The sequence below is a fragment of the Acanthaster planci genome, linkage group LG11 (genome assembly GCF_054643075.1).
Source record: "Acanthaster planci isolate LZ-2023a linkage group LG11, COTS_SCS, whole genome shotgun sequence".
Classification (NCBI taxonomy): Eukaryota; Metazoa; Echinodermata; class Asteroidea; order Valvatida; family Acanthasteridae; genus Acanthaster; species Acanthaster planci.
Window position 1 is genome coordinate 15,278,338 of NC_141787.1, and position 21,463 is coordinate 15,299,800.

A 21,463-nucleotide genomic window follows, 5' to 3' on the forward strand; every position below is an offset into this window, starting at 1 on the left:
CTCATGATTCAACACTCTGCCGTGCAGAGTGCTTCACATTAATTAAAACCAAACTATTTTTCCATCTAAATGCAAACTTCCCTCCCCAGTGTCTTTGGCGCAAATTAACTATATGCCCAGTTAAAAATGAATCCGGTTGATTCGTTTGGGAATGGTACGGTTTGGGCATAATCTTAATAGAGATCGGTGTGCATTATCGCATGGAGCCGGTGACAAAATTTGACCACCGTTAATCTTGAATAGCGCCACCACGTTGTGAAAATGACATTGCTTTGAGACAGAATAACATGGCGACCGATGCGACGGGACGTGTGTGATTGTTGTCATGTTTCTAGACACGGCCACCGGAGAGGCTGGGTCAAATTATGCTTTGAGAAACACCACAGTCTGAAGGAACTTTGTCCACGTTACCATGGGGAAGAATTCCAGTAAGCTCAGCCCCACCGAAATCAAGGATTTGCAGGACTGTACTTATTGTAAGTGCTGGTTTTACTTTTAAGTTTTATTTTCATTGGAAAATCTACCTCCAATTCGATTCCTGTCCCTGTCATGCCTGTTGGTGCGCCTGCCATGCCTTCAGGAGGCGCAGGCCTATGAATTAGTATTAGGTTAGGCTACACGTACATTGTACTTTTACGTTGTATCGACCGTATTCGAGCTAGACATAAGATGACACTTTTAATGTGTTCTCTTCATGGTGACATGAAAGTTTTTTTGTTAAGGCAATTATAGCCCCACTAGTGTGGCACGGACTCTCACTCCCGATCCATCCTTAGCCACACATCCGTATACGCAATTTCGTGTCGACGTATTGAACATTTCTGCGGACCCACTTATCATCGTGGGCGCAATTTCTTTTGCACACAAACATGATCCTTGACCTTTCTGCTTTCTAAAAACCATTTATTGAATGATCTAATGTTGCCTGTTTTTGCTGTTTTCCCGGAGTGGGAAAAAGACAAAACAAAAGGCAACATTTTTTCCAACAGGTGCTCTGGTATAGGTTGTATCATACAAAACTGGTTCCCCGTCACACCTTGCGTGACAGATGAACAAGGAACCGGTGAAATTAAATTGGAATAACATTAATATACAGTAATACATGTCACTGTACACGTGCTGCGGGCCTACTGTACACTACAAAGTGTGCGCAACTTATTACTAAGCAATACTGTGACAACATGAATTATGCATCTCGGCACCTGTCGGGTGCCTTGACTTCTGGCGCAAGAAGCGCTGCTTTTGTTTTTCAAAATGGCGCCGCCCATGGTCAGCACAGAAATATCACAGGCCGGGTTTTCAAGGTGCCATACATGTATATCGGAAAATGTACGGTTTGGGAAAGCTTTAGGGTGCTCATATAAAAGTCCAAACTCTGAGGAATACGCCGGTGTGAGTAAAATTGTCGAGTCATTCTCATTTCGGAAGATATTATCATTATTCAAAGTTTGTGAAAATCCTGCAGTTTGGATTTCAGGCTTTTAAGACATGCCTTGAAGTACATGCAAGGTTGTGGTGGCAACAGATAAGAGACAGATTGTAAAAGAGAGCCACCACAGCCCTACGTGTGGGGCTGCCCCAGGCTCAACCTCACCCATTGGACAATTGTGTTTATGTTGATGTTAATCAATAGATACATGTCGGTCTAGCCTAGGTCTTCTCAACTTTATTGGGAAGAACTGAAATTGTGGAAGTTGTCTTTAATTCACATTTGTTAGTGTTTAGAAAACACTGACAAATGTGGGATACAAAACTCTTTTCCTAACTTTTGTAAAATTTACATGTATGGTACATGTGTACATAAATGTGCCACCTTGTAAATCTCCATGACGGAGAATTCTGGAGGAATTCTTATCGAGTACCAAGTATGTGTATGAATATAGTATACATGCGGCAGGTATAGATCCCATATTTTGTGAGGTGACAGAACTGGCAACTGTGCTTCAGATCTATCGTGATTGTCATTTGAATTTAGTCTTATTTTAGTCAAAGAGTTGTATGGACAACACTAATTTTCCATTAAAATGTTATAGCATCCGTCAGATAGTGATTCGATGTCCTAAAAAGTGAAAGGAAAATTCCAAAGCATTGACTTAAAAAACACTTTTTTTCATACAAGTGTCACATAGATTTGTGCATAGGGACATCAAGTGTTGCCCGTACAATGTACATAGAACTCTTTGTGTTAAGTTGTTTGTTATCCATCAAATCACCTTGACGTGAGCATTGGCAGGATTTTCCAGGGGGAGGAGAAGCAAAGCACTCAACGGCATGAACTGATGAACCATTAACAAACAATTCCAAGCATATTTGTGATTTTCCCCCCTTTTCATCTCTTTATTCATGGCGTTGGTTTGTCCTTTGTTTCCTTTTCGAATTTTTCTCTTTTTTTGAGGGGAGGGAGATAAGCACCTCCCTTGTCTTTCCCCCTCCCCCCCCCGACATCCATGCACCCTGAAGGTCTAGACAGCATCGGTATACATTTTGCACGTATACATGTAGCGGTACATGCATGGTTTGGTCTGGGAATCAATTCCCCATGCTTGATGCAATATTGCTCTCGTCAATTCTGTCGAAATTCAGAACAGGTTTCTGTGCCCAGAGATTAATAAAAAAAAAAGCCGTGAATGAACTGTTTATTGACAAGTGGTGCAGTATGGCACGAAACTGCCTATGATCTACCAGCTTATCCATGTACCGATATGAATTTTGGTCTTTTCTTATTTGGTATTTAGGTAATTACAATGCAGGAGTCCAAAAGTGTGACATTTTCGTGTCCCTGTTACGTCTGACCTTTGTTATTTGACATGGAAATATCACCGGCATTGATTTCAAACTACACGTACATGTATTTCTTTTTGTTTGGCAGGTATTTTGCCCCAATTCATCACTCTTGGAAATTAGAAAATGTGTTCTGAACTTACAAAATCATATGTCAGATGTGACAGGAACAGGGAAAAAATGGACCCCTCATTTCTGGAATTACCGTTTATAAATTGTATACTACGTGTACATGTATTTTGTCACTGAAACAGAAGAAGTACCTTTTTGAGGAAGAATATCCTACCGTAGGTCGTGCCGCGCATTTAAACCTGTACAATCAGAATCATAAAAGGGTCCAGACACTGAATGACTGTACCTGAGGATGGAGAGTTTGAAACAATGTCAACTTGTGTTGGTTTAAATCTTAACATGATACACAGAATCTCTTTGGGAGTCCCCCCCCCAGAAGAGCCTGGCTATGGGACTGGATGGGCTTACATGTACATGTACCGTACATGGGCTTACATGTACGGTACATGTACCAGTACCTTTAATTAATTGTCCAATAATACCCCCGGTGATGTTCATGATTTATAAAATTTGGGTCAGAAAATATAAAACGCTGAGAATAAAAGACATTCTTGAACTGTTCATACATACAGATCTGTTGATGAAATGGCAGTGATCTGTTTGGGCATTAACAAAGAGAGTGGCATCTTATCGCCTGTAGTGCGCTGTGTGGTGTGTACTGTTCAGCATTTTTTCGAAATGTTTAAATGAAGCGGTACGGAGACTATTTATTCAACTGGTTGCAGTGTGTTTTTTCCTCTCGTTCTGCATTCTTTACATCACGAACTAGTGTTTTCCCCGGTATCGGTCACGCGCCATCAACTGACTGTCATTAGTTTAAAGTACACACTGCCAAAGTCCAAGGAGTTGATTGAGATCATGGCTGCAGGTGCACACATGCGTACTGTAGACTCTAAGTTCATCTACACAGGTAGTTGATTGTCCTATTTCCCCTACTTGCAGCTCTTCTGCAGCCCTCATAGCATTTCAACATTTCTGTGTGTTTGTGGGATATCAGTTAATCTATTTGTATATGTCAACCAGTATAACTGACAAAAAAAGAAGCAAAGCAAAATGACAATACCAACTCAACACCGAGGTGTGCACATCAAAACAAATGTTTTTGTTGGAAGAATTTACATGTGAAATACACGTAAATGCCAACCAAATCAAGATTCTACTTGTATGAAGGTGATTTACACTTAGCCTAGGTGGACTCCTTGACTGTACTGTGTTACGGAGGGCGTCCAGGGTATAAAGGGTGCAAAATCGGGCAAAAACTTTTGTAACTAAAATTTGCCATGTTTTTACCTTTTCCAAGGAGCCAATTTCACGTCTGTAACTCCTATGCATCCTTATCTCCATGTTAGGTGGGTTAAGAAATTCGACATATCACCACCAAAGACAAAAACGGGAAAATAAAGTTGAACGTAACATTAATTCTTGCCGTTGTTGCGGACTGTTTTCAGCCGTTCTTCAGTGCAGTTCATAAAGTGTGCATGCGCAACTATTCAGCGTATGAGATTCCGAGCCCCGTACATGCACATCGAAACTACATTTTCTGACTGGAGCCAGTGAAACTGAAGTCTAAACGAATCCACTGGTTTCGAAAATGCTCATCGCACAACGGTACGGTGGTTCTCAGCCACGAGTACCATTGATCTCCATGCCGAGTACACACAACATCAGGCCGGGGGCGGGGCTGTGGCGTGTGTTGGTGACAGTTGGCCTAGTTACCTGCACGCAAGCTGAGTCTACTTTGGCCAGTACAGGAAAGTTAAAATTCACGATTTGTACAAGTTCTGGCCATTTTTGAGCATGTATTATGTGTTAATAGGTGGACTTAAAATGACGGACAAAAGGTGTCCACAAAATTCGATAGAAGTTAAGGGACCCGGCAGTTCCGTGTCAAGGGGAGAGCGTATTGGCAAGGCTTTGGCACATTTCTGTTGCTAGCAATTTACTAATACCTGTTGATTTGTTCCATTTTAAAAGTTATACCAAATACATATTTTTAGAGATGGAGAACTTTTCCAGAAAGTGCTGGCTAGATAATTTTTAAAAAAATAAACTAGACTGATATGAGAGTCAAAAGCGGCGATTAACAATCTCTTAGGCCTGAATTTAAAAACGAAAAACACCTACTTAAGTTTGAGGTTTAAAAAACTTCAACACAGTCAAGCTATCTGTCCATTGCTCCAAAATCCAACTCGTCACTGCCAATTACTTATTCAGTCTGCTTATTGTATGTTTAGTTTATGAATAAAAAAAGAAAGGCCGATCAACAGCACGATTTGTTCATGATCGCTACGTACCGCATGCGCGCGCCAGTACTGCCTCTGCATACTGTGTTCCCGATCAGCATCGCTCTCGCCTGTTCATCATGATCATCATGCCTGCATGATGTGTATTTATACATCTTTAACCAATAAAACTCTACGAACAAATTAAACATGTTAAATACTTCAAAGAGAGATCATTGATGAACTTCTTGCCGTACAACTACAAGAACCCAGCATATACAAAGCCTTATACGCTAACCGAGGTTATTCTTATAAAATAGCAGGTTGTTTCGCTAATTTAAGTTTATAAATCGAAATTTAATTAAGCAGAACAAAATCTGAACATTTTAGGGGTAACCAATAGTGGGTTAATTGGTCAGTCTGAAGGCCTCGATCCGACAAAAACAGAACTGCATTTTTATATCAGCTCGACGGCGCACGGGTTAAAGCCGGGTACCAGTCACGGCCTCCGTGTAGCAGGCGAGCAACAGACCTTCACTGGAAATTGTGCACGCGTAGGAGGGTACGCAGCTCGGATTGCTGTTCAGTACGTGCATGCACTTTACAACTAGACTCGAGAACGGATAAACTACGTCTACAAAATTAACATGGTCTCTCACTTATTTTCCTCAATTTTGCAGTCCATGGTTCATTTTAAAATTCCTTTAACCCCGACGGATAGATAAGGCCTCGAAAAACTTGTAAACGTGAAAAATTAGTTTCTTCAACAAGTTAACCAAGAACAAATTAGAACCCAATTTGTGGTCTTTTGCACATAACTTTTATACCCTGGACATCAGTCGTAATGAAATGAAGACGACGTCCAACCCGGGCTAATTTACACTGAACCGTACATGTACATGTACATGTACTTGTATGTATAACTGTCGATGTCTATGACTGCATGGGTACATGTACGAGTATGTCAAATTTATCGGCATGCATGCTGTGTGGTTGAATGAATGTTAGCAATGAGACAGCTTCCGATTCCTGACGCACGTCTTTAAGATATCATCAGCGGAGCATTGCCTGTGCGTGCTTGGCAGGGGAAAAAAAAAGAAGGAAATCAATGACATGAAGGTCTTGTTTACTTGAAGAGTCACTACTGCATGTTCTTGCCGAGCCTTGGCGATGCCTGTGCACGCGCGCTGCTGGCATGCATTCATGTCGACCCAGCTAGCCTTTTATGAGTTTTGTACTCTTGCCTTGTAGCGCTGAGCATGCTTTCCATTAAGAGAGCAGGAGAAAAGTAAATGTCAGAGATACATGCGCAAGCAGATAGGAGCCGTATGCCAGTGAAAGATAGCTACAGTGAGAACATGTACACTCTACATGTACCTGCCTGCGTGAAGGGCATTAGCCGAGTTGCCGTGTTTGCACAGTCATTAGTGATATACTAATGTATGTACAGGTGTGTGTTGTCTTAAGTGAGCCTACTGTTGAGTAATGGATATGCAAAGTCGTACAATGTACTGTACCCCATTGATATGAGCATCCATTACCTCCTTGCTTTCATCAACAGTCCAAATTCATTCAAAATGACCAATTAGGGCCTGTTACCAGGTTACACGTTCTAATGGGGTTTCCCGCAAGAGCCCGTAACACAGCAATATGTCACCAGTCACAACAAAATAAGCGTAAAGTCACATTCCACTCTTTCTTATTTTGAGGGTTTAGACTCGTATTGAAGTGGAGGTCAATTTTGGGGTATTGTAATATTTGGAAAGAGTAACCCGTCTCCTATTTAATTACAAATATTCCGTAGGATCATATATTTAAAAATGTCATTTTCTCAGCATTTATGATGATAGCTTTATTCGTGCCTTGTAAGAAATGTTGAAATAATGTTGGGAACAAAGACGCAAAACTGCCAAATAATGTCACATTGTTAACTCATACTTTAACTCTAAGTGTTCCAAATACACACCATTGAGAAAGCTCTCTTTTGCTGAATTCAAATATACAAATATCTCAATTTTTGAAACTTCCGCCTTTCAGCTCATTTTGTGGTGACAGGTCACATGTACAGTATGCTTTTTCTGAAAACCTCGTGAAGAGAAGTTAAGGTTGGAATGTATAATTGTGGAAGTGGAACATATGAAAATGTATATACATGTACTTGACTGTACATGTACATGTAGTGTATTCAAAGACACAGGCAGGCTGGGATTGGTTGTTATAAGGGTTCCTGCCCAAGAACACATATTGTTCAAGAGCACATGTTGTGTTCTAGGGCAGTTTCTGATCTTCATCACTAAGTAGGTTTGAAACTGCACCAGGAAAAGATTCAGGGCATCGTACATACATGTACAATGTAACGATTGGACCACGATGCTCTGCATAAAATATTTGCACATCGTGTACACTGTAACCCCCCCCCCGAGCTTTTGGAGGTGCACCCATGTCAAATTTGATTACTTCGACTGCCAGCGTTGATTCAATTCCTGACTGTCGAAAGACCGAAATCAATAACTTGGCTTCAGCCGCATCCTGCAGACAAATTGTGACTTGCGAGACCCGGTGCGAGTGTCTGGCCCCTGATTGTAACGATTATTAGCATCCAGTCCTTTCCTTGGACTCTCATACATGTGGCCCGGTTTTTTTTGGGGGGGGGGACTAACTCAGCTCCAACTCCCTCTCCTGAACTGCGCCATCATTGTCATATACCCTCATTTCCTGTCCCGGCCACCTGACTTAATTTAATAACCATCGAGAGGGAGAGTCACACAGAGATGGTCTGTAGCAACAAGCAGTCGTTGCAGTGAAAGATAACTAGAAAGTAGTCATGACTTTGAAATCAGCGGGTCAGACCAGAGTTCATCGAACGGAGAATTCCGTATTTTACATATACATGTAGCTAGCATGATGCTGTACATACAATGTACATCATATACCAGTTGTGCATGAGAACATAGTGTCAGTGATGAAACTAAGCAGGGGGGGGATATTCAGACCGCCTGCCCCCCACCAGCAGAATTCCCCGCCCCTCCCATCAAATGTTGAAATGTACACAGACTATGTATACGTGTACAAACCACAGTTAATTTAATTAATGTACATGTACACCACTGCATTTGTGTCAACATCCATACAAACATCAGAGCTTGTTATTAATCAGACAGGAAGTATTGAAAACAAACTACATGTAACAACCACCCGCATTTCTGAGGGCTTTTCTGGACACTTGCATTCGCTCTGGTTCCCAGACACGTTTAATGTTAGCCTAGAAGTGTGGATCGTTTGGTTCATTGAGAAACGGAGTGCTTACTCAGCCATGCATGCGAATATTGCCACGGGGTTATTTGGATTGGAGATTCTGTATTGAAGATGAATCCCAAATCCATTTTTTTTCCCAACTGAAAAGTGGAACAGACGCCGCATTGCTATGGCTTTTATTTGCCATGATCTCATATTACCCTACACGTAACATGGACATGTACTATACATGTACATGCAGGTAGGCCCAGACTCGAATAAAATCAATGTCCAAAACTGACACTGGACAAGAAGCCGCCTGAATTACTCTGATCATGTGCTGGCCTCTCTCTTTGTATGGATGTACATGTACATGTACCAGTAGGTTATCAGTATCGATCAGTGAGCTTGTGTGTGCGCGTGTCTTTGCACATATTTCTAGGTATTGCCTCAGTATGTGCTCAGTGTCCATGTACAGTATAGCCTTGAGATACTGAGAGTTTAATATCAAACTTGCAGAGATGATCTCTGAGGAAGAATGGACCGAGGGACATGTATAATTGCAGGGCTCAGGATCGGACGGGACGCAGCGTGACAGGCACGAGATGTGACCTACTTGTACATGTAATCTTAGCATTGTTGGTTGCCATGGCTCCCAATCGGAAGGCTCGAAGCTAACGTATGGTCACATGCATGTCGAATGGTGTATTTAGTACATAACCTGCTTGTACATGTACATGTACTCCATGGTCAGTTGCATCATGGACTGACGTACATGTACATGTATGTCGATAGTTGCTGCTCCGTGAATTGTCGTATCATGCGTACAAAGTCTGTGGACGGTATGCCACTTCATGGTGCACCAAAACTACATGTACATGTATCCTATGACTTTGTGTTGAAACCGACGATACATACTGTACACGTACAAAGTGTACATCTTTTGACAACTTCTCAGTACGATAGTGTGATATCTTCTGGTTTGTGCCTCTGCCGTTGGCGTTATCCCTAGCTTGAAAAAGGAAACGTGCACCAACTAACTGTACAACTGTACATTGTACTCTGTACTGGTACTTGAAGTTGCTGCGGATATTATGCCATAACCATGTTGAATTTAAAACCCACAGCTACGGGTAAACCAAAGAAGAGAGATGTTACAGTACTCAAATATGCCATAAGCGGTGTGGTAGAAGTATCATATTTAAGAATGGTAGGGCTCTTTTCATAAACACATTGCTCAAGTACGTGTTCGCATCGATTCGCATTGAAATACCAACAACAAAGAATTATCTGGCCATGTGACAAGGTGTTGCCACGTGAAGGGGCTCACTCCCTCTAAATTGCATAGTTTGGGAGCTAAACACATTAGTGATGTGACTGTCCCCGGCGTCTGCTACAGATAACACATATCCCCCCCTCCCCCCGAAGAGCTTATTGAAGCATCAAGCCCGGGTAGATGTAAAGAGATACTTGGGCTGGCTAGATATCAGCGGGACAAGCCTTTAAGCCAAGCCAGAGTGCACCATTATTGAGCGGCATCGATTAATGCATTTCATTACCAGGGGAACGGCATGCAAGCCTCTCAACTCGCTGAGCGTAAAGCTTTTTTTTTATCTCTCTTCTTTTTCTTCTTTTTTTCCCCCTTTTTGTAATGACAAGCTGGAGAATGTAGCTCTATCAAGATCTCAGACTGACCTTTTCTTTTTCTCATCGGCAAGAAAACGGAGGAGAGCTAATGAGTCCATTTGTGCTGTCGGAGTTTTTTTTTTCTTCCCCCACCCCCTAATCCAACCATTGGAGAGGGGAAATCACATAACTTCCAGATGAATTCTCGCGTTAATTTGGTTGTCAGGGGGTTCGTGCCACTCCTTAAAGAGAAGCATTCTGCCCTTTCCTGAGAATACCCTGTGTGATTCAAACCTTTTGCGTTTCTACGCCAGATCTTGTTTTACTGTAAGTGGTTGGTTTGGGGCTTGTTTTTTCCTCAAGAATGTATGGATTGCCAGGCCTCCTCTTGGTATTGCTTGCATCTACGTGTTGCCAAAAAAAAGAGGAAAAAATTGGAATTAGACTTGCTTTTTCTTCATCAAACATCATCAAGTGGCACTCGCCGGAACAACAAAATGCTAAGAAGTACTTCCTTGATAAATGTATCTTCAACTCAAATCTGGCTGGATGATACAAGGATGTTGTACACATACACACATACAGTATGTGGGTAATTCCAAAAATGAGGGGTCCAAAAGGTTGACCTTTTTGTGTCCCTGTTACATCTGACCTTTATTATCTGACAAAATATCACCAGAATCGATTTCAAACTATGGCTATTTGTTTGGCAGGTAATTTAGTACTCTTGGAAATTAGAAAATGTGTTCTGAACTGACAAATCATATGTCAGATGTGACAGGAACACCCCCCCCCCCAAAATGGACCACAAAAAGCAAGGACCCCTAATTTCTGGAATTACACATGTACAATCCCGTATCATAACCTCCAATCGTCAACCCTTTTAAGATTATTATCTGCAGTGCCTAAACTGGATCCGACACTGCAGCAAGTGACTGATGCCTCAAGAAAGAATCTCTCCCAGTAATCCTGGAATTGGAGAATTCTGGAGGCCAGACAGCCCCCCAAGAGGAGAACAAAACTGAACTAAAACCAGCAAAGAGTCAAAAAGATGTCCAGGAGAATTACTCTGTATAAATCCTCTTGACCTTTAAACAGTGTCTAATGGAGAACAGTTCGCTTCCAGTTCAGTCTGGTGAATGTTTGTGAACTGGGCCTAAAGTTAAATTCACACTGTGTAAGTGATGCAGCAACCCTCCCCTCCAATTTTTTTTTTGCCCAGGTAATATTTCTCCCCTCCTCTGTCGTCAAGCAAGCAGAGGACGAGTGATTTGGGGAGATGATAATTTGGAAAATGAGCACTTAAGAGATAAAGTTCCCGTTTGGGAATTCAAGACATTCAGTAGTACAACATGTCGTTTGTAAATTTTTCTCACAGAGTCCGGGAAAAAAAAAGGGTGATGCATCGGAACATGTACATTCAGTGATACGATGATGATTCAACCTCATGGAAGATTTGTGCATGTGCGTTAGTTTCATTTAATTCAGTTGTAATACATTTATTTCCATTTCAACACAAGGTACAAAAGTACAGTAGTGATTACATATAACAACATTATGATGGTTAAAATGGAGGCACATCCCAAAAAGCAGAGCTTGTGGCTGGTGTGCCATGACAGACAAATACAAGTAAATACAAGAACATAGAAAGTAATACATCAGCAACAGTTACATGAAAAACAGTCCAAGGACAAGTGCAAAAACCAGTGAAAAAAGCCTGCGGTTGATAAATCATAATTGATAAAATTTATTATGATTGTTAAAAACAATGTGATATTGAATAGCAGATTTACAAGCAGAAAACCAGTTTAAAGAATCTTAAGCTTACATTGGAAAAGCCTCCGACTGGATGAGTTCCTTATCGTGATAAGTAAACTATTCCAAAGATGTGGCCCAGAATATCGTACAGTATGTTATGTTTAGATGCAGTAATCCTACACTTGGGTAAATGCAAAAGAGAGGAAGATCTCGTATCATATCTGTGTACATTACAATTACCTTGAAACATGTTGGCAAAGTGAGAGGGAAGTTGTTTAGCCATGTGCACGTAAACAAATACAATTTGTTGATAAACAGGAATTTCACTGAGAGGTAGGAGCTTATAATTTTTAAATAAGGGACAAGTATTTGCCCTAAAGTGACTTTTGGAAAGGATACGGAGAGCCGCCTTCTGCAATGTTATCAATTTACTCAAGTTACTAGGATACAGATTTCCCCACACAATATTACAATATGAAATATAAGGTAATACTAGTGAGCAGTAAAGAGTACGCAAAATAGTACATGCCTTGGGAAAAGAGGCTTGAGTCTTAATTATTCCAATCGATTCAGCAAGTTGGTACAGATTCCATTTATATGGGGCTTCCATGTGAGCTTACTATCAATAATAACTCCCAGAAATTTAGTGGTATTAACAAGTTGTATGAATTCATTATCAATAACAATATTATATTTATGGATACACTTCTTATTCTTATTGCAGAAAATCATAAAATTACACTTCTTGTGATTTACCGATAGTCTTTTGGCCCTGAACAGTCAGAAACCTTTGCCAAGTGCATATTCGCTTCTTGAAACAGAACATGTAAATCTTTGTCTGTACATAAACCATTTGTGTCATTAGCATAGAGTACAAAAGAAAACGAGTCAGAAGATTTGCAAATGTCATTTACTTAGATAATAAATATAGACGGGGGCCTAACAATGAACCTTGTGGTATACCGCAAGACATTTCGGAGAGACAAGAAAATTAATGGAATCCATATACTTACTACATTGAAAATGATTGATTAAGTAACTGGCAAACCAGTCACGAACCACACCTCTAGACCCATTGTACTCTAGCTTTTCTAATAAAATTCTATGATTAATTGTATCAAAAGCTTTAGACAAGTCTAGAAAAATACCCATGGTATACTGATTGCCCTCAACACCATTTATTAATTAAATCAACTAGTGCCATTGAAGTAGAACGATTACTAGGAAACTCATATTGACCATCACTTAATCCAAAAAATTTATGGTCCTACAACGGACTATCTTTTCGAACAGTTTAGAGAAACAGGACAGACCAGAAATAAATTTGTAATTCCCAATCACTGCAGGTTATCCATCTTTAAAATTAGGTTTGACTCTGGCAGACTTTAACTTGTCCGGAAAAATGCCAGTAGAAGGATAAAGTAATAATATACATGTAACACTAATAAGATCACTAATAAGTCTCAGAGTTGTAATGACTCGAGTGTCATTGACTCGAGTCGCATTTTTGGGTGACTTGAGTCTCTGCTGTAAAATGACTCGACTTGACTCGAGTCACAAAAATCAGTGACTCGTTACAACTCCGATAAGTCTTATCACAGATTTTACCACCTTTGGACTAATACCATCTACACCAGCAGCAGCACAAGTTTGCAGATCTCAGAGGTGGAAGTCGGATAAAAAAATATGGACTTGGGATTTGGGTGCTCAAGAAGATACTTGTGAATGGTCATGTTTACCTATTTATATTTCTGTGAATGAAATGCGTTGTTTCACAAAATCTTATCTGCTCACTACAGTCTCAGCCATGAGATAATATCACACATGTGTACCTACGTACATGTTTGTAGCTTGCATTCCTAAATTTCAGGTGTGTACACCGATTGTAATCGCCCTGTTCATCGGAGTGGGAGCAATCCTTACTTTTAAGACCCTGCTACCAACTTCAGCTGCCAAAATTGGAAAAACAAAACTTTGCGCTTCCCAGCAGCATACGTGAACACGTAGATCCAGAATGGCTCCTCATGATCAGTCCTTAGTTGTGCGTCATGAAGATTTCTTGAGGCAGCAAAGGCAAGTTCGGACTGATTTAAGAAGATGAAAAAAAAATGTGGAGTTGTCCTAAGAGAAAGGATAGCCAGAGTAGAAATAAGGGCACATGTACACGTTATGTCCTGGCACCGTGATTGTTGGAACGTTGGGTACATGTACATGTGTTGAACGATAGTCTTTATGGGGACAGATTTGTTACGGGGGACAAATTTTTGTCCTTACTACCTGGTTTTGAATTTCCTAACAAAGGAGTTGTCGCCTCAGTGCAAGGCCAGCCTGGCCCAGCCAGGGCATGATCACAGCCTTAGGGATACCATACTTGCACCATTCGTGTGCCTGTAGAGTACATGTACTTGTATATGTTGCCACTATGGTTATTGCTTCTTACCCGTGCCTGTCCTCAGAACCATTCACAGGACGAGTAGTGATCCTTTTATGTACATGTGCATCGCAAATTGTAACGTGTGTTGGTTTAATGTACATGCTCAGGGCGAAAACAGATCAAATAGACATACGTACATGTATGTACCGGTATACTGGTACAATGTACATGTATGTACCAGTATACGCATGCCGAATGGACCAAAAAACGCACATACATGTACATATACATATGGAAAGGCAGTCTAATTTTGTATGACAGGTGTTGAATTCATCTATGTAGTGTTCACCATACATGTAAGTATACGTCGAGGATGCTCATAATAAATGTGTACATGTACACATTTTATTTCAATGTTTCAGAAATCAATTCTGTCCTAGTCAATGTACAGTACGTGTACGTGGGTCATCCCTAACTTGTTTGCATTTTCACACTTGTCTCACCACATACTGACATCATTTTTGTTTAAGTTAATAATTGTGAATGTGTGAGTCTTCTTTCAATTTCCTTCGCTACCGTACATTAGAAATGAGTCGTGAATTGTGTTATTGTGTTAACAAGAAACAAAGAAGTACATGTAATTGTGGAAAACTATTTATTGACCCATTCTGTCCACCGGTAGCTAGCTAACTCGTTTGCAGCTGTTACTGGGACTAAACATGGACTTTCAATTTGGTGCAGTCTTGTTTGGTCACTTGTCGTTCATTTTCAGAGAAAATAACTCATTGAAGGTGACCGTCAGTGCCACTACTTACCGGTATGACTGAATAACAGCTACAGTGGGTTCACGCTTGCATGCGCACCTACAGTGTGTGCTCGTGCAGAGGCCAATTTGGGAGTAAAAGAATGAAGGAAAGAAGACATGTTATTGTAAATACATGTTTACCTTAGAAGATGATGCCATCGGCATTATGGGAGGGGGTAATTGTTACAGAAATGCCACCCATTTCCAATAAATAATTTGTGTATTGGAAATGGGTGAATCTTAAGTTTAACTTAACAATGCAATTTGAACCAAACTGAATGTACCGGTAAAGTGCTCTTTGTAATGTAACAACATCAAAGGAGACATTATCTTATTCCCAGAATGTTCCGATTGCCGTTAATGCCGGCTGATCGCAAATAATGGGCCTGCGTTGAAAATAGCTGGGATCGTGTTCGGTGTAATGAGCAGTACTTGCACTCCTCACAGGCCCTTGCCAATGCAAAGCCAACAGAGACTGGCCCGGGCACCACACTGGGAGAAACACAAATTGTATTACCGCAGGAATGGGCAGTACGTGACTCGGCCGTTGGGATGTGACTAAGTCAAATTGCCGTAGAATTCTTAATGCAACAGGCTTGCTGGGCCATGTCTTGTTACTGTCTTTAGCACATTTCTGATAAGTTTCCATTATACCGGTACATGTACAGTTGTTTGCAAAAGTTTAGGACTACCCATAGAAAATGCATTAACCTGAAGGAAAACCAAACTTAAACCAATCAATCATGGCAACTTATGTTTATTTTCAATGTGTAACTTTGGTAACTTGGTTGAACATTTCTGACTACATTTCCATGATTTGACATGTTAACAGTCTAATATTCAGTGTTCCCTCCTTTATTTCTGATTGCTTAGACTTCCTTTTTTTTCCCCAAGCTGCCTTACAGACAAAATGTCATACAAGACCTGCCTTTGCAAAAAATTTCATTCAAATAGGTATATACATGTAGCACTACACTGATGTTATGCACCACTGTAAAATCATGTCAAGTAATCAGTCAATGAGACAGTGGAATGCAGGTCCAGTGACAGAAATACCAATAAAATTCCAGGTGGTCTTAAACTTTTGCAAATGACTGTACTTGTCAGTATTCTTCTAGTCAGACTGTGCAATAGGAGATAAAATGTTTAAACTCAAGTATACTGAAATCACCAACAAAAACACAAACAGAGGTGAAGAAAGTTGGCTGAGTAACTGACCTGTAGGCTGTCCTTTCCAAAGCTACAGGCTGTACATGTAGATGTAGACACCTGTACAGCGGGTAAGGTACCGTTAATTAAGAAGCATTTTCAAAAAGAGGAATATGATTCATTGGCAATATATGTACCGGTATCTAGAACAAAAAAATACTTAAGGGAATAAATATGTGCTTGGCTGGTCTTAAACATGTTTAACACCGGCTCAGGAGAATGGACACGACTAATGCCCGAACCACAGGCTTGGGCATTATCAGCGTTCAGTCTTGTTTAAGACTTGCCAAGCACATTACATGTATTCCCATTCATAAATACCTTTTTATTCAGAGAGTCAAAAGAAGTCAACATACGATGGATTTCCAACAATTTTACTTTTATTTCGCCAAACACCCTATACATTTTATGGTGTATTCTTCTTCAAAACTATCCAATAGATTTTCCTTAAATGAACTTGGTGCGTGTCACTCAGGGACTATTGACCAATCAGACTCGATTAAAATGTTTCGTATGGATGTGCCAGCATGTGATTTATGCAGCAGGCATTATCACTTCTCAATGCATGGTCACGTAATGCAGTTTGACCAATTGGAATAGAAAAACTGTCCCAGGTATTTATGAATAGAAGAAAAATAATTATATCAAGTATGTTTAAATAATTCGTACATGCTAGATCTTAAAACCTTGTTAAGCAACTCGGTCAATATGCAAATTAATTTTTGGTGTTCATCACATACATGTGTCTCGTACCGGCACATCCCTTTGAATGTGGCCCTTAACTTGTGTGATATTAGACAAATTTTATGAAAGTACATGTAACAACTAATGTCATTTCCAACCCCTGGCCTAAAAAGTGCTGAATTTTTCAGGCCATGTATGGGTGGAATGCTTTATTAATAAGAACATTTAAATAATTCCTCCCTTTTAAAAGAGTGTTTGGACATTTGAATGTGTTACATGTATGTCATGCTCTGCCGGTTGGTATATTGTATGTAGAAGCGTGTACCGTACGGGGTAGTTAAATAGTTCAAGCCACTAGCTGAAACAAATAGTGGGTGATTTCTTGGATTAGTTGGCCAAGATACATGTAAGCTCTGTAGTTTGCTATTCTATTGCCTTTTGTCCAGTCGGGAGAAAGCCTCATTTTACCAGTTGGAGTTTCAAGGTCATTGTTTACATTTTGTGCATATTCAGGGCAGGCTTTCCTGCAGTCTGACAAAAGACAAAATAACGGGATCTTCACAAACGCTGGTACCTAACAGAAGCATTAACTCTGCTTTTTCTTCCTTTCCCTATCCAGTTGACAAAAAGGAACTACAACAGTGGTGAGTACTTCAAATACGAAACATCTGCATTTTGATTTAAAGACCGGTTTGTACTAAAAGGTAAATGCCAAAGTGGAGCGAATTCGATGCCACAAAACGTTTTCAGGGAAAATTCACCAGAGTTGAAATATATTCAACTTTTGCAAACTTGCAACACCGCTGTTATATTTGATGTGACAGTTTTGCATTTGTGTTCATACTTTTCCTGCTAAGTACAAATCAGCCTTGGGGCAGCTTGAGGCCCTGTGAACAGAATCTCAGGAAGGGAGTTTTCAAAATATCCATGTTTAGCGTTTTGCACCTGTCTGTGGGAAATAATCATTTTGGCTTGACAATCCATTGTTGTTCCTCCTTTTGTTGAAGCTCAAAATGTGAGGATTTATTCTCCTTCCAAAGTTTCCTGATTATCGATCTGTGATTTGCCATGTTTGAAAAACAAAGGGCTTGAAAATTTTGAGTGATTTCAAAACTAATGCAGGGATACTGAACTCGCTGTGAAAGCATCAGCTGGTAACCGTCGCCATGGCAGCCGCAAAACTACTGTCAGGCATCGCGAGAGGCAGACACTGCAGCGCGTGAATTCAGGTGGAACATGCACGCTAAGCACTTGATTATTCATGGGGGAAACGAATCTTTCATTGCGAGCCAACTAATATTGCCATGGATGAGTGCTGGTTACCGTTTAATCAGCCAGTACCCATTATCAACTCATGGAATTTGTTTTCGATGGCGGCGGTAGCAATTCAAACGGTTATAACCTTGACTTTTGGGGAACCGACAACAAGAGAGAATCAAGCTGAAACAGTTTATGGATAGTAGGGGAACTGGTTACCCTGCCGGAACGAAACATGAATACCTGGAATACATGAAGTTACCCACCCGTACATTATCTCTAAAATGTTGGAAAATTAGAAAATTGTGTGTGAAAAAGCAGTCAGATTGCTAAATCTGGCACCCAAGGTGCTCATCAGCACCCTGTCAAAATGAACACAAAATCTGTTTCACCATTCCACCTGGATCTCATTTCCAAATTTTCCCCTACAAAACCTTTTGAAAACCGATTCTTCTTTGTCTTAAAAATGTTTACTGAGTGATTGTCGAAGTCGGTTGCAGGTACATGTACAGTACAGGTAGGGTACCTGGACCCAGTTCCTGGCATCAGTAATCCGGCTTTTGAGGGATGTGTAGCAAGGGACAGAAGGAAAAAAATGATGTGGGAAAAACATTTGAAAAGTTATAGTTAGTGAATCTGCACACTTTTCTGAAACCTACTGACTGGTAGAGTAGACTGGTGCTGTGTGCTCCCAAGTTGTCAATATTGATGAATTTTTCTTGCAGTGTAGCACATTTGAAATGGCTTTCTTGGCCAGATATTTGAGTAGACGGGATGGAGACTGATGGCTCGGATTTTGTATCTGAGAGGTGTTTGATCACTGACAGTATCAATTTGTTTGTTTATTGTTCTGTAGGCATCGAGACTTCATGAAAGACTGCCCGAGTGGCGCCTTGAGAAAAGAGGTGAATAGTCAAAAAATGTTCTTGAAGTATTCAGATACCTAGATGGCACAAGTCTTCAAATGATTTTGTTATTCAAAAGAAAAATCACTGAAAAAAAAACCTACTAGTATTGGTTGGGATAAAAAAAAATTCAAACGTTCAGTTCTCTTAATTTGGGACTCTATAAAAATTGGCCCGTTGCCTTTGACATTTCCTTGCCCTGAAAATATCCAACGCAGTATTGTGAGCAACCGAATAGTTGTTTTAGTTGTTTTGCTGGTCAAAAGATATTACAAGTTCTGAACTCGATTCCCCAGTGATTTCCACTCCTGTATGTGGTACATGGAGCTTTTTGTGTGGTGAAGAAGGAATCTCTCAGTACTCCAGAGGATTGGGTTTTAAAATTCTTGGGATTACAGCCGGTTTAGCCAAGGTATTCTGTGGAGTCCAAACCCTCAATTTCCTTCTCTTAGACAGCGCCTTCAGGCATCCTGATAAGGTCCTTGGCTGGCAGCAAGCCCCATTCCCCCCCCCCATCACGCTCCATCACACGGCCCTTTTCCCAAGCCATGCTAAACCCCTCTGACAAGCCCCATTTATTACCGACATCTGACGGTCCATCCATCCTGCCGTGTGTTAATAAGCCCGGCATCTTTATCGGTTCCCGATTGCCCATCAGGGATACGTTAAAGAAAGAAAAAAAGAATATTCCAGCCATCGTCTGGGGGTCTGGCTGCTGTTGCCATGGCGACGTTGGTAAGAAAAAGCCTCCCAGTAGTGATAAGAGGATTTTTTTCTATCCGGTAAAGTTTTGACAAGTGTAAGCATTTAAGACTGCCCAAAATGCCGTGCTTGTCTGAGAATCAGCGTCGAGAGGTTCCCCTCACTCCCTTCCTCGAAGCGTATAACAACTTTACCATTTTTTTCCCGTTGTTTGTCCCTCTATTACCTTCGGGGCCCAATTTCACGCTGTCAAGAAGACAATTTTTTGGGTTGTTGATAGTGGTATTTTTTTATTTCAGTAGGCATTGTGGAGAGGAATATTTTCATCTACACTGATCAATGAAGCTTGCACGTACGTGTGCCGTTGTCTGGATGAATCATGTTTGACGGCCGCGACTGTTTTGGAAATAAGTAGTTGAGCCACTTCAGCGGAAACTTCTTTATTTTTGGCCCCTCACCATGTCATTGCAAGTTACATGTACATGCACATTTAGCTTAATACGGGAACGATGGCCCTCTCATCTTCCGTAGGAATAAGAAGTGTTCCTTTATGGGATGAGTACTAAATGGCACTTCGGCCGGTGCAGTGGAAAATGTCTCACTTTGCGTCATTACTCATGAGTCACTCTGCAGGGGCCAAGTTTTATAACGCTGCTTAGGCACAGAATTTGCTTAAGCACGAAAAAAACCTTGCTTAATAAATAAAGAGTACCAGCTCAAACTCTATGTGATTGTCATGCTAACCAAAAGACGGGTGAATGTCATTCCAAAGCAAGATACATCACCAGAAGTTTGGCTGGTAACCTGACTTGTCAAGCAAGGTTTTTTCACGCTTAAACAAATTTTTCGCTTAAAAGCAGCTCTATGAAATTGGCCCCAGTGCTATTCACTTCATCTTCCACAAAAAGGAACTTTGCAAGTATAATCGTGTAGTAAACAACTGCAGATAGCATGAGTAAAGTAATCTTAATGTGAATTGTGTAATTTGTGTTCAGGTGTACATGTAGGGTCAGCGTTAGCCGTGAGAAAACCATGAAGGGAGTGCATCTGTTGTGAGAATGAATCAATACTCATCATCAAATTTCGCTGTCACTCTCTCCCGTTATATTACTGGGCACTGTTTGCCGCCAGCAGTCTTTTAACCCACGCAATATTTGATTCCCCGTGGCGCGCCATCTTAAATACTCCTTCCGTGGTCCAGCGGTACCCCCACAGGCCTCCTCCTCCAAATTTTGCGAAGTCAAACGCCCGTGCTCGGCGTAATATCTGTTAAGCGGGTGCGTTACTGCGACAGTGATGTCATTGATCGCCGGGGAGACACAGACCCGGTTACTTGAGTTGAGTGCCAAAGAAAACAGGTCAACCACACTCTGAAGCTTGGCCGAGCGACTTGAGCCCAGGGGGGATGTTCTGAATATGCTATGGTGTTCCTTTGTGAGGTGGCGAGACCACTGCGTAATTTGTTTCCCCTTGATTGAGCACACATTAGTTGGGCGAAATGCAGGAAGACTCGGCCAAAGACGCGATTGTTTCCAGGTGCACGTTTAAACGGGCAGCTTCAAGAAGTAAATCCCTGCCAAACGTTTTCGTTGTTCGTTGGAGCAGTTTCTTTTCCTTCAAGTTGTGAATCCATTAGTACAAACATCGGAAAGACATTGGTATAATTTCAAGACTTTTATTGTGCTTGTATATTGGCACAAGTGACAGTCCTATGCTTGTACATGTAGGGACCCTGAGTTTTTTCTTAAAAAATTTTTCAAAGTGAAAGAAGATGAGCACTAATGCATATCTTTTATATGAATGTAATTACATTGCCCAAACAAGGAATGGTAAA

General features: G+C 40.8%; 1 protein-coding gene across 1 annotated transcript in view; it reads left to right on the forward strand.

The window, feature by feature from the left end:
• Positions 1–261: 261 nt before the first annotated feature.
• Positions 262–21,463, forward strand: part of LOC110976428 (neuronal calcium sensor 1-like) — a 36,263-nt gene continuing 15,061 nt past the window's right edge. Inside the window, exons 1-3 of the mRNA XM_022229686.2 lie at positions 262–476; positions 17,385–17,409; positions 18,879–18,927. Coding sequence (XP_022085378.1) covers positions 413–476; positions 17,385–17,409; positions 18,879–18,927 — 138 coding nt within the window. The 5' untranslated portion in view covers positions 262–412. The remainder of the gene's footprint in view (positions 477–17,384; positions 17,410–18,878; positions 18,928–21,463) is intronic.